The following is a 14,014-nucleotide window of genomic DNA, read 5'->3' on the forward strand; positions in this document are numbered from 1 at the left end:
AAATATTTTATTTATTTATTTTGGCATAGTTATAATTAAGATGGTGAAAGAAATTATTTCTATTGAGATTTACATGGAGTTTATATATCCAGTATGCACGGAGAAGGAAGTGATTTATTCATTTTAATTGAAAAGAAGTTAAAATATTGTTTAATAAAATGTGTAGATAGATATTATTATGCCAAATAAATTGTTATTATTTTGAGAATATTTTATAATATTAATTACTTAAAGATTTGCTAAATTAATAGCTTGTTAAAATCATAGCTTGTCATTTGCAAGGGAAACCTGAATTATCTTTTATATTTTGTATATATGTTTCATCAATCATGGATGATTTTCTACACATATGTCTTTCCATAAATCTCTTCAAATGACTTTTTCACAAATAAATAATTGTTACACTAGAGTCCATATATATATATATATATATATATATATATATATATATATATATATATATATATATATATATATATATATATATATATGTGTGTGTGTGTGTGTGTGTGTGTAGAATTTTACTTGGTATTTAAGAGTGAGGAAAAACAATATATTAAATTTTACCATGTTGACCAGAATGGTAAATGAATAAGTCTTTTCGGTATGATTCCGATGTATTCCAATTATAATAGAAAACATTCATTATTGATAGGGTATAGATACAATTATAAGTAATTCTATTTTTTAATTTGGGTATTTGATGATATGAATCTATGTACATATGTTCATAATCCTCGTCTCCATACATGTTTCAATATATATCTTCATTTTAAATTATTTTTAACACCTATATTTTATTAGAAAATTTAAAATTTATATTTGTTTCCTAACTTAGAGATATACATTTTGATTATTTTCATTTCTTTGATATTTTGAGTTGAGATTTATTCAATTATAATATTTTTTATATTTGATAATTAGAGAAAATAAAATATGTGTATTCAATATTGAATTCTTTATAATATAATATTTTATTTCCTATGATTTTTTTTATAAAAAGTGCTAGTACAAGTATACATATTATCTTATGTGGATGAGATGAGAAAAAAAATTGATATTCTTTTAATAGAAGAATGAGAATGATAATAATTTTTTACTTCGAAACGTGCTAGTACAAGTATACACTTGCCCTTTATTATATAGTTTTAATATTTCTTACGCTATTCTTATTTCACAATTATTTCAAAGTTATATTTTATTTTCACACTTTATAAATTATTTTTAATATTTTTTTCCGATCCTTTCAAGAGATATGCACAGTATGCATAACTTCATCTATTATAAAGTTTTTTCATGCAAAATCTAAAATTATTAATGTTATTATAAGAAATAAAACATAATTGTCTAAGGTAGAAAGAGTCACACTTTAGCCAGTCAAACTGGTAACTTTGATAATTTATTATTAAGTTGTTAATGTAAACTAAGGAGGTCCATCCGGAGAACAACCTTACGTTTAATTAATAAAAGACTAAATGTATTGAAATATAATAATATATAAGCGAGTAACTAATTGATTGCATATTTCTTGCAATATTATTGTATATTTATAGGTTTTTATTAGTTTTATGTATTTCATAGAAGAGAGAAATAAATAAAAGACGGAGAAGAAAAAGAGAGATAAAAAAAATATTCTAGAGTATCCAAGATGTATTAAAAAATTTACTTGGATTATATATTATTAAATTATAATGTATTAGTAAAGTAAATCAAACTTATGAAGCATATTATACTATAACAAAAGTATTTTCAATAGAGACAACCTATTCAATAAATAATAATACTTTTTATTTAAACTAATTTTTCTAACGTGTTTAAACTCGTTCAATCATTGATCAGAAAACATAAGCCTCTTGTGTACCATAAAAAATAACTTTAATTATCTTAGAAATTGTAAAAACAGATGAAATATTTCTCTGCCTTTTTTCTTTTTGACCAACCGAAAGATGACATAAATAAAATGGTGTCATCCATGAAATTCATGTGAAACACAGATTCCAAGAAAGAAGACGTATTCTTGAATAATTTATCGACATGTATACTACTAACATATATTTTACTGGAAAAGGTTTTGAAAGAAAAATTATGCTCCATTTCTTGCTGATGAACAACTGGTCAAATAACCTCAGAAATAGTCTCTAGCACAGGCCTCCACAATCTGTGAGCACCATCATTTTCTCTCGCCTTTCTCATTAAGCGAAGAAGAACTTGTTCAGCAGAAGCTCGCCCATCAACATCTTCCTGCTTATTCAACAATTCTGCCAACTCCTTCTTCGATATCTTTATCTTCACCTTCCCATTCGCGTCAGGAGAAACTCCCAGTGTTTCCATCAGCTTCTCCTTCTGCACTTTCCCCGGATGACCTTCATCAAACACCTTGCTTGATGAAGCTGCCTTGCAACAGTTTCCCATCCTTACAGATTAATTGCTTCAAATTCTTTGAGTATGTTGTATGTGATTAATGAAGTGAAGCTCTGTTATATGTTATATATAATCGGGAAATGGATAATGCGAATACTGTCCGTGGATTTTGGAAAGTTGAAGTTTTGATTAATTTATAATATAATTGCTGGTGAGGACACGGAGACGTAGATGGGGTCTCATTGTCGTGCATGGCATCCCGGAAAGATGGCTCCTTGACCAAAAATAGTATGGTCTTAAGCAATAACATGTGTATGTTCCCACCATTTATGATCTTTTGCTTCTACTTGTTTCAAATAAAGGGGATGTATCATATCTTTTTGATTGCAAAACAAAATGAACATATTCAAGTTATGGGTCCTATTCTTCTTTTCTTCTCTCTCCGTCACAATCACCTCTTAATTTTTCTACACTTTTTTAAAGAATTAGATAATATTTCTATAGGTAAATAATATTTTTACTTTTCCTACTTAATTTAAATAATTTTATAGTTTAAAATAAAATACTTTTTTATTGGTGTTGAAAGGATTTGAAATAAAAAATTGGATATTGATGTATCCTTACCCTTTATTATATATATCAGGGATCCGTTTTGTTGGACCCAAATTCTGGTCTTTATTGCAAAGAATTTGTTTAACTCTCTTTTAAAACTTTGAGTCCCATTCATGCTATGACCAATAATTAATACGCCAACATCAAGAAAATAATAAATTTTACGTTAAAGATTTTTTTTTTTTTTTACAAATATACAATGATCCAAAGAAGCCTTTTCATAATCGTGATTTATCATAAAAAAAATTAAATTTTTTACATTTCCGTTTGAACTATTATACAAGCTCTTTTCAATTTGTAAATCAGTTTTTTCTTGTTTTTTTATTATAAAACTTTAAGGTTATTCCATATAAATCTTTTCCTTTAAGTCACCATGAATAAAGGTTGTTTTCATATCAAGTTAACCAATTTCTAAATTTAAACTTGTTGTCAAACCCAATACAACTCTAACTGAAGATATTTTAATCATGGATGAAAATATCTCAAAATAAATCTTGTTCTTCTAACCAAGGCCGTTCATAACCAACTTTGCCTTTTACTTTAGTTGTGAATTATTTTCTTCTGATTTTGTTTTAGTAGGGGTGTGAAGACCGAGATACGAACCTAATAACTCAGTACTGCTTCCTCCTATAATGCTCTCAATGTGTTGTCTCTCTCCCTTTGCGCTGCTTTCCCAGGGCAGATGGGCTGGGTACCTGCAAAGGCACTCCGACGCTCAAGTCAAAAAAGGGGTGTGATGAGTCAGATCGAGAATAAATCTCTCTCTCTTTTTCTTAGGCAAAAAACGTACCTTTTTTCCTCTGTGCTTTGTATATTTAAAACAGTAAAATAAACCGTTTACCTGAAAGTTCGGTCCGTTACTGAAGTTGACTGCCTGGGAGGTGTAACTGTTAGATCGTGTTTCATACTGGGTCAGTTATTCCCGTGATTTGTGGTATCTAACTAATATTCAAAATTATCTGTTAGCATGTGCTAAACCGCTTGTTAGCATTTGCTAAACCGCTTTGTCGTCGTGCGAGCCCTGTGTGTCGAGACATCGCTGGTTGTCGAGCATTTACAGATGGACGTGTTCTATCACCAGGTGTTCGACATCAACATGCCAATGTCACTGACTGTCGATCACCAGGTGTTCGACATCAACCTGTAATTGCTCGAACGACATTGACTGTTTGAGCCCTGTGTGTCGAGACATTGCTGGCTGTCGAGACATTGCTGGCTGTCGAGCACTTACAGATCGACGTGTTCTATCACCAGGTGTTCGACATCAACATGCCAATGTCACTGACTGTCGATCACCAGGTGTTCGACATCAACCTGTAATTGTTCGAACGACATTGACTGTTGACTATCAGGTGTTCGACATCAACCTATAAACATTTGTGATGTTAAAGGTCGACCGCTGGTGAACTCGGGTATCCTATGGTACAGATTTCAATTTGAACACTTACTTATTTTTTAGTGCTATCTTGTCTTAAAGCAGCTTTACCAATTCAAAGGTATGGTTCACGTGTACAAGGGTTTCATTTATTTTTACATGACTTTGTACTACTTGTCTTTTTCTTTATGCAACATAACTTCTTTGTAGCTTTCAGGTTCTTTAAAGGTACAAATCTTTTGTTCACTTATAAGATCACATCACATTAATGTTTGAACTATAGATGTTTATGTTCGCTTGAAAATATACAAATAATTATGTGATAGAGAGAACTATGAGAGAGTATGTTATTTGTGAGAGATATTTCAATCAGTGATATTAAGTAAGAAAGGAATACAAGTCATCTTCTTAGTCGGTAAGTTTCAAGTTTCTCTGTATATATGTTCTGCAAACAATGTAGAAAGGATATTTGGAAAAGATAATGGCTTAAGAAACAAGAATGTAATCTGCATAGTTCACACTTATTTTTATAGACATTTTCTGTGCAATACGTAGCGTGAAACACAATATGCTTGATGTGTTTCATTCATTTGTTCTCCAATCCAAATGTTTAAGGGTCCAAGCCATAATAGTTAAGAACCACATCTGAAACTGAATTGTTAATTACACGTCAAAAAGTTATGTCTCTACTATAACAGTTTAAACATCAGCAGCAGTTTGAATGAATATGATCCAAAGAGATCTGGTCAATGAAGACTTTCTCTAAAATTGTCCTATTCATATATTGAATTCATAATGTAATAAGTAAACTTTAATCTGCAATATATTATCTCTCCTTCTAGAGTTTCAAATTGAATCCGCCCTTTCATCATATATATATATATATATATATATATATATATATATATATATATATATATATATATATATATATATATATATATATATATATATATATATATATATATATATATATATATATATATATATATATATATATATATATATATATTAAAAGACTTCACCCAGCGTTAACCCTCTCCATAACCATGATTAGTATTGTTTTAAAGTTTATAATATAAAGCCCCCAAAATGGATGTTCAATCAACGGTGAACACAGAAGTACGACCATGAAAATTAACAAGTCAAATAAAAGGAGAGAACGATTACGCATTTAACAGTTTCCAATCATTCCTTTACCTCTGTTGTGGTCGCGTGAAAACTGTAGATTGTCGGATAGATTACTATAATAAGTTATTTTTATACAGAAAATGAAGATATCAAACAGCTACACCAGTTATACAAAACGGCCATTTTTTATCTTGGATTTTCTGCTCAACTCTTGAACTAAACAAAATTAAATTTGTACTCAACAAATCTTATACTGGAAGTTTTAGAAATTCATAGGTGTAGTAGATATTTTAGGAATACCAGAGGCATAGGCCTCCATGTTTTTTTCTTGGACATAGTTTTTAAAAACAAATAAATTACATTAGGTAAGCACATTTTCAAATGAAAAAAAAAATCGAATTTATATTAATATAAATGGATGAGTTTAGATTCACTTGTTGAAACTTATCTAATGAAATTCAATAAAATATGTTTAAAGTTTATTATAATTTAGTAATAAATTGCACAAAACTACAATCTATTACAAAAATAATTATTAAAATTACATATAAGTCTTTTTTTCTACATATAGGTCCAATATATTTTTTTTTATTTAAAACTAAATTAAATATGTTTCAAAGAAAACTTTAGTCCAATATGAACTGAATTCAATACTCTCTCCTATTAATTTCCAACACAAATAATCTATATGCTATTAACTTGTGGTAATTTGAAGACGTTGAATTCAAATTAAGTTAGATTGGTCAAGTTGAATTTTAATGTAAGCCAAGCTAACCTGACATTTCACCACCAGTACCAATTGTTCCATTAAAATATAATACATATATTATTTCATTTATAGTATGATTTTCATAACAAAACAAGTTAAATTTCCATGCTCGTTGCCAACAACAATGTTAACTTACAATAATAATTTATCATTTCCACAAATGTAAATGTCATACCTAAGTACCACAGTATTTAAAAGAACTTAAGTATTTTATCCAAAAAAACTAACTTTTAAAGCCATTATAATATATTATTATTATGCGCTATTAATTTTTTGACTTTGAATCTTATCATTTGAAATCCCAAAGTCAATAATAATAAGGATGCAAAATTAGTGGACAATTATAAGAGAAGTTATGTAGAGAAGAAAAGACTGAGAAATAGAACCATGAGAAACAAATATCATTCTCTTATTATCTTATTAGACTAAAAAACTATTATTTACTTTCAAAGGTATATACAGAAGCTCTACAAAGGAACTCTGCAACTAAACAACAGAAAAGATAACTTACCTAGAGTTTTAACACATTACGTAATAATTTATTCATAAGAAATACATGTTCCGCATTCTCTTTCCTATAATTTTACATGGAAATGTTAGCTGATATAATTTCTTAGCTGTTCTATACAATTACAGACACAGATAACCTTCTATATGCAAGCTTTTTCCCACAGATTCAATCAACTAGACTCAGGAATAGTCTCTAGAGCAGGCATCCACAATCCCTGACCAGATTCATGATCTCTGGCCTTCATTAAGCGAAGGAGAACATCTTCTGCAGAACCTCTCACTGCTTGCTTCTTTTTTACCTGTTGTTGCTTCCCCGACAACAGTTTTGCCAACTCCTTCTTTGAAATCATTATCTTCACCTTCCCATTCTCATCAGGAGAAGCTCTTAGCGACTCCATAAGCTTCAATTTCTGCACTTTCGCTAAACTCAGCACATCACCACCACTTTCGTCAATCACTTTTCTCGAACTCGTCTTCTTCGGCTTCAAATCACTCCAGTCCTCTCCGTCCCACTCCATTGGTGATGCCGCCTTGCAACAGTTTCCCATATTTTCTCTGATCAACAAAATCTACCAACAGATTTCAGATTGCAGCAGTTTCTGATGATTATAGAGAGATCGGTGAAGTTGAAGCTGATTCAACCTGGTACTTACGTATATATAGGGATAAGGGGTGGGGCATGATTTTTTTCACTATTCCATTCTCATGACGGCTGTTACAACTAAGGTGGCTTTCTTGACCAAACAATACAATTCCAAACATCACGTGTATGTCGTGTACGTGGTACGACTAAGCTTAGGGTTTTCACTTACCCAGTGAATGGGAACTTATCGAATCTTGGAATTGGAATCTCTTTGTCTTTGATTAATAACTGTCACTGTTGGATTAATCATAGGGGTGTCATTTTTGAATAAACACAAATATTCCTTATTATTACTGAAATTAAATTCCTATCTGAAGTCAACATTTGAAGCTGCTTAGAAAAATGAATATTTTCTACGTTTTTTTTTATACCTGTAGAAAGATATCCTTAACAAGCTATCTGCAAAAACAACAGTAATTCTTCACGTAATCTTATTATGAACTGCGAATGATTGAAATTTTTCGTACTGCATCGTCATTAGACGTCGTGACGAGCCACTTAATTAATTTTCAATAAATGACTTTTTGATACAAAGATTCCACATGGATCCATTATTATCTTTACGCATATAACTAATTACTCGGCTGCAGGAACATCCTCTCTCTGGTATAATCATTCAGAGAAAAAACCTTCGTGCACAATGAGAATTAAAGGTTAGAATACACATTAAAAAGGCAAAAGAATGTAAATTCAACGTCTTAAAATTCATATATAAATATAGTATGTCATTAACAAATATTCTTTTCTTATTCATTTAACTTCTAAAGCCACTATATAACCGTATTTTTTAATATTATTAATAATGGCAATATCAACATGAAGAGGGAATTGGAATTTAAACATAGATTGTTTTCTGGTTGATTTTGGTTCGATACATAGTTGGAATTTAAATTTCAACGTAAAAAGTGATAAAAAGAAGTGAAAAAAATAGAGATAGATTGTACTGATCAAAATGTAAATTAGAAGAAACTAAATTAATACAAGAAATATATGAAAGCAATGATCCACATTGAAACAATCATCAACGAATTTATCATTCTTTTCATTCTTAGAATGTTTGAATTGTAATCGCAATTTTGTCATCCTTTATTTTACATTTGAATAGATTATTTATATTTTTTCCTTTTTTCTAACCATTAAATCACAATAAAATAAAGTAAAATTACATAAATTATAATAATTTTCTCAAAACTATCCATTGTATAGATTATGTCCACTCAACCCATGTTTTGCAGCAATTATCCTAGACTAATTTCCTTCTCATTTCCTTTGATTTTGTTTGATGTCTTTCTGTGTTATGTCTTGGTTACATTACTCGAATTCTTGATCATCTTCCGTTCACTTAACTCTTATATAAATCTTCATTTCGATCACCTTTCCTAATCTCTTATGTTTCCATTTCCGTCTAAGTCCGTTCTTATTCACCTCCTTCAATGTCTTCGTCTTTCTCTACTTTCCCTCCATGTCTCCTTTTTTTTGGTGACTCAACAGATATACATATGCTTTCACAAAGAAGTAGTTCAAGTATGATATTGAATTATTAGTACAAATTAAAACTAAACTGAGTAAAAATACCAAATGGATAGTAAGCGTAAGGCGAATTAGGGTTTAAATTCCAAAGTTGCGACTCCAGTAATATAAATCGAAATCGATTCAAATAATTTATTCATACGGATTCCCTACAAGTTTACATGAAAATGGATTCTTGCCTTTCTATACAATTAATGATGAAAATGAATAAGGTATTTGAGGAATGTATACAGAGTTGTAATCTTGAATGAATCAAGAAACCTCAGGAATAGTCTCTAAGACGGGTCTCCACAAGTCGTGACGAGAATGCTGATATCTTGCTTTTATTAAGCTGAGCAGAACTGCTTCTGCAGAATTGGTTTTCTTACCAATCTGGTGTGGCTTCCCCAACAGTTGAGCCAGCTCTTTCTTTGAAATCACCATCTTCACCTTCCCATTGCCATCGGGAGAAGCTCTTACCGCTCCCATAAGCTTCTCCTTCTGCACTTTCCCCAAACCCAATCCATGATTAACATGTGATTCATCAAACACCTTCTTCGTCTTCAAATCACTCCAGTCCTCGCCGTCCCACTCCATTGACGACGCTGCCACACAACAGTTTCCCATATTTTCTCAGATGTACGATCAAAAAGTTGCTTATAATCCTTTGAGTACGATGCGTATAATTAATAAAATGAAGAGGATTATTAAGTCCTTGCTATTAAAAATGAAGTTTTGTGAGGGTGGATATGTGTTTGAATTTCATAGGTACATATATAGAGAGAGAGGAAATGGATGTGGATAATGTAAGTTGAGTTATAATTTATAATTGTTGTGACGGCACCTAGAATGTGGTCTGGTTCTTGGTCGTGGCCGCGGCAGGTGGCTTCCTTGACCAAATACTATCATATTATTAAAACACGTGTATGTTATGTCCGACTAAGCTTTATCTTTTGTTAGTGTGTGAAATTAATGAGTGACTGAGTGAATAAATTTTCCATCTTCTCTGGTCCAAATACCTGGTCAATCAATTTCCTCTTCAATTTATCCAATATAAAAGTTGGGAGATGCTGCAAAATTAAAAAGATAAGACAAGTTCCTAGTAATTACAATTTTTCTGTAATAATTTTAGCTTACATTTCAAAGAGAGTTACCTCCTAAGTTGAATATGTTTGAACCTCAAACACAGTCCACAAAACGACAATGATCGGAGAGTACGAAGAGAAAATTAGGTACTATAGTATGCCATGACTATGAGTGGCCATTAGATTGAGACGCCAAGTAGGAAAAAGGAAAAAATAAATTATATATATATGTATATTATTGAGGCATCATGGGTCATTGAATCATTCGTTATTATTCTTATTCTTTTCTCAATCCAAACATCATTCTTCACTCGGCTATCGAAAGGGAAGAGATGAGGTATTACATTTTCAACGCATATGTAAATAAAACAGTCAAAAAGTTTTTGTTTTTTGAACCATAATTTGTCGTCATGCAGTGAACTTTAATATTTTACGTATTATACCGTTTTCCTTGTTGGCAGAGGTGATGCAGGCCTGAGCTAAAATAATAATGGATGAATAGTTTACGGATATGAACATAATAAATGAAAATGTCTTACAAGGACCATAAATATATGTACATAAGAGCACGTGAAATTTCACGTGTTTTCCCAAGTAAACAAAAATTAAATAACCTACACATTAAGACATGAACATAAATTTGAATAAAATGAGGGCAAGTAGTTTATTCTGGAGTTCCTTCCAAATATGTTTTAGTTTGAAAAGTAAAACATTTTCTCCTTTAATTTTTTCATATGGATACACGAGATAACAAAACGTGATAATAGTAAGTTAAGTTAGGTTGATGAATTGAGTTCAGTTTTTTTTTTTTAATTTCAAATTTTAAATATTTTGATGTTTTATTATACTATTATATTTGTTTTTGCTTTATGATTGACATATACAATAATGATTTATTTTTTTATTTCTCACATTTATATTTTGTTTGTGTTGAAATTTCACTTGGTAATGGTCTCGTTTCAATCTAACGCATATTTTAGAGGGTTGAGATATTAATTTGTTTTGATACCCTAAGCTAAGGGAAAAAAGGATATGTTAACTTTTTTTAGTAAAAAAATAAGAAAAAAGTTCAACGTGTATATAAAATACCATAAATACTTCTCATAAAAAAAATAAAGTATTCAAAAATAAATTTATTTTAGTTAATTAATTCATAAAACTAGTGTTGTCAAAATGGGTTGTAACCCGTGAGCCATCCCGACTCACCACGGGTTTGAGCCAGGTTGAGTTTGAAAAAAATGAAAATTTTTTATGTGGCTTAGTTTTCAACTCAGCTCACCGGGTTGGACCCGTGGTGAGCACCAATCCACCTAATTTAATTTAATTATTTATTATTTTGTGTTTCAATATTATTAGTTAACTTTTTTATTATATTGTAGATTGTGATAAAGAAGAAGATGTTTCAAGAGAGAAAAATATTATAGATTTATCTATTCAAGACTCTAATATTATAAATGGACAAGTGATACAAAAATTATCAATATTAAAAACTTATTTGTTCGCTTTTTATACATGAATGTATGGTATTTTTTTTTATTTTGAATTTATCTTTGGAATTTAACATCATTTTAGTGCGACGTTTATTTAGATTTGAATTTAAAAAAATTGTAATTTTTTTATTTAAAAAAAAACTTATAATTAAATACATAAAATCATCTTATCACAAACTTGATGATCTCTCGTACCAAATACACTGCAAATATAAAAGGTACATATATATAGATCTTCATACCAGTAAGATATTTTAATTAAACCCTCACGAATTTGTTTTTGGTACCACTCCAAAAGACCTCTTATCAATAGAGGTATCTTATGTGTATATAAACATATGTTCATCTCTTATTTTATCTTATGCGGGACTTTGTTTGTACTCAACAACCCTTGAGATCAACTAGATCTAATAAATTATTAAAGAAGAATGAAAAGTAAAAATCATGCATGTGAATATAAGATGTATTTATTTAACCATGATGTTAATTAATCACTAAAATGTAAATGTGAGAATTTTTCTCATATTCTAAAACATCACCTTTTAAAATTAACTTACCTATTTAATTTATCATGCAAATGTATTTATTGAGTCACATTGGATAAAATGAGAGATGAACATGTGTTTATATACACAAAAGATACCTTCATTGATAAGAGATCTTTTGGAGTGGTAGAACAATCAGAATCATATAAAATGTTAAATAAATTTTAAAATATAACTCAATTTATAAAATAAATTTTTCACTCATTTATATAATATTATATTTAATTGATGTGAAACTTGAACATAAAAAGTTTAAAAGTTTTAGAAGAATTAAAGATTGATATTTAAAATACATTATTGTTATCATCCATTAATAAATCTCATAGATCATATACTTGAATCATAATATCTCTTAACATTGAGATAAATAATTCTATTTTGTATGAAATTCTGAATGTATAAGATGAAAATATGTACATAAGTGAAGATAAACTGGAGTAAACATGGTGAGGGATGATTTTAATTGAAATTCATTGTGAATGTGAATCATTGGAGGAGAGTTTGACAGTGAGATGGGTCAGAAAAGCTCTTCAATTTAAGTTTCTACCAGTCTACTACTCTATTAATGGTAGCTATGGTCAGAATTAATTGAAATAGGCACAATTAGGAGAAAGTGGGTGAACAGTGAGACCCAACATACACAAAAAAAGCATAATATCAAAGAATTAAACGCCAAATTTGATTAGGCTTAAAAGTACACATGTTTTACTCCACTCACCCACTCACTCCATGCCTAAAGTTTCCTCATAAGACATGTTCCACTCCTAGCAAAAGTTAAGAAAGAAAGACAGATTTGGAAACCTTGTGCAATAATGAAAAACCTATTTACACCTGCCATCTAAGTGAGACATAACATATTACATTGAAAGAGGGAGATACAAGTTTATAATGCAAAATTTTCTATAGATCAAACACTCCAATTTACTCAATTAAAGACTAATTTTACCCAAACTATTATGATTATTAGGTTTGTAATGTTAGTTAAGAGTAAAAAAGTCAAAAGATGTAATATTATCTTCATAATGATTAAGGGATTAAAATGCACTAGACATGTACTAAAATGGATAATATTAGAGACATGGGTATACTGTAGGATTTGCAAGTATGAAGTAGCTTTGAAGAAAGAAATTGTCAAAGTAGTATAGTAAGTAGTGAATAAATGATTGATTAAAATGTAATAGAGATTAGAGAAAGGAAGGAAAACTAGGACAATCAAACCTAGTAGGTTGTAAGATGCGATACCCCCATGAGCATGCCATCACAAATGCAAGACTATTTACATATGGTGAGATTGCCAAGATTTCTGAAAAGTATTATATAGTTATGATAATAAGGTTGAGAAAAAATAGTTTTACGATTTAAAAAAATATCTTTAGATTGAGGAAGGTTTTCTGGATAAAAAATGTAAAGATGTTTTTTTTTTTTTTAAAAAGTGATTAATAAAGTATTGTTACTGCTTCTTTTTCGTTTCCATTATCACATCTTGAACTTTTTACAAACATAATATAAGCATAGTGAAAAGGTAGAAATTAAATCTGCAAAACTGTTTAAGAAACACGAGTTGTTGTTACCTAGTTTATTAAATCAAATTTGTTGAGGAGCTTGAATTTATATATTGAGCCTTTGTTGGTAAAAACTAATTTACAAAAATAAAACAGTAACAAAATAAAGAAGTGGCAAAAAAATAAGTAGCAACAAAACAGAATTTGCGTAAATAATAATTAAAAAAATTAAAGCTTTTATTTTTTTTCTTGACACTTAACGAAACTAAAGTTTTCTTTTTGGACCTCAAAATCAAATTGGATTAAAAAAAATATGAACATGAGAAATATATGTTTTGTCATGGTTACACGTTTCTAAAAATATATTATAGTTGTTAAAAGCAAATTTAGATGTGAATCATAAGAAGTTATCTAACAAAGTATCATGGACCCATTTGTTAATATTATAACAAATTTTAGATCTAATTATTCATATTCAAATT

At 29.5% G+C, this 14,014-nt stretch overlaps 2 protein-coding genes across 2 annotated transcripts; both read right to left on the bottom strand.

The window, feature by feature from the left end:
- Window positions 1-6,928: 6,928 nt before the first annotated feature.
- Window positions 6,929-7,306, bottom strand: LOC108330292 (uncharacterized). Its single transcript, XM_017564784.1, has one exon. It carries the CDS (start codon window positions 7,304-7,306, stop codon window positions 6,929-6,931), a length of 378 nt encoding a protein of 125 aa, XP_017420273.1.
- A 1,877-nt stretch (window positions 7,307-9,183) lies between these two features.
- LOC128195519 (uncharacterized) lies at window positions 9,184-9,537 on the bottom strand. The gene has a single exon (XM_052873416.1). It carries the CDS (start codon window positions 9,535-9,537, stop codon window positions 9,184-9,186), a length of 354 nt encoding a protein of 117 aa, XP_052729376.1.
- Window positions 9,538-14,014: the final 4,477 nt, after the last annotated feature.

This window comes from Vigna angularis, chromosome 1 (assembly GCF_016808095.1).
Source record: "Vigna angularis cultivar LongXiaoDou No.4 chromosome 1, ASM1680809v1, whole genome shotgun sequence".
Taxonomy (NCBI): domain Eukaryota; kingdom Viridiplantae; phylum Streptophyta; class Magnoliopsida; order Fabales; family Fabaceae; genus Vigna; species Vigna angularis.

Coding starts and splice junctions, on each gene's coding strand:
- LOC108330292 (XM_017564784.1), bottom strand. CDS start 7,306: ATGGGAAACTGTTGCAAGGCGGCATCACCAATGGAGTGGGACGGAGAG.
- LOC128195519 (XM_052873416.1), bottom strand. CDS start 9,537: ATGGGAAACTGTTGTGTGGCAGCGTCGTCAATGGAGTGGGACGGCGAG.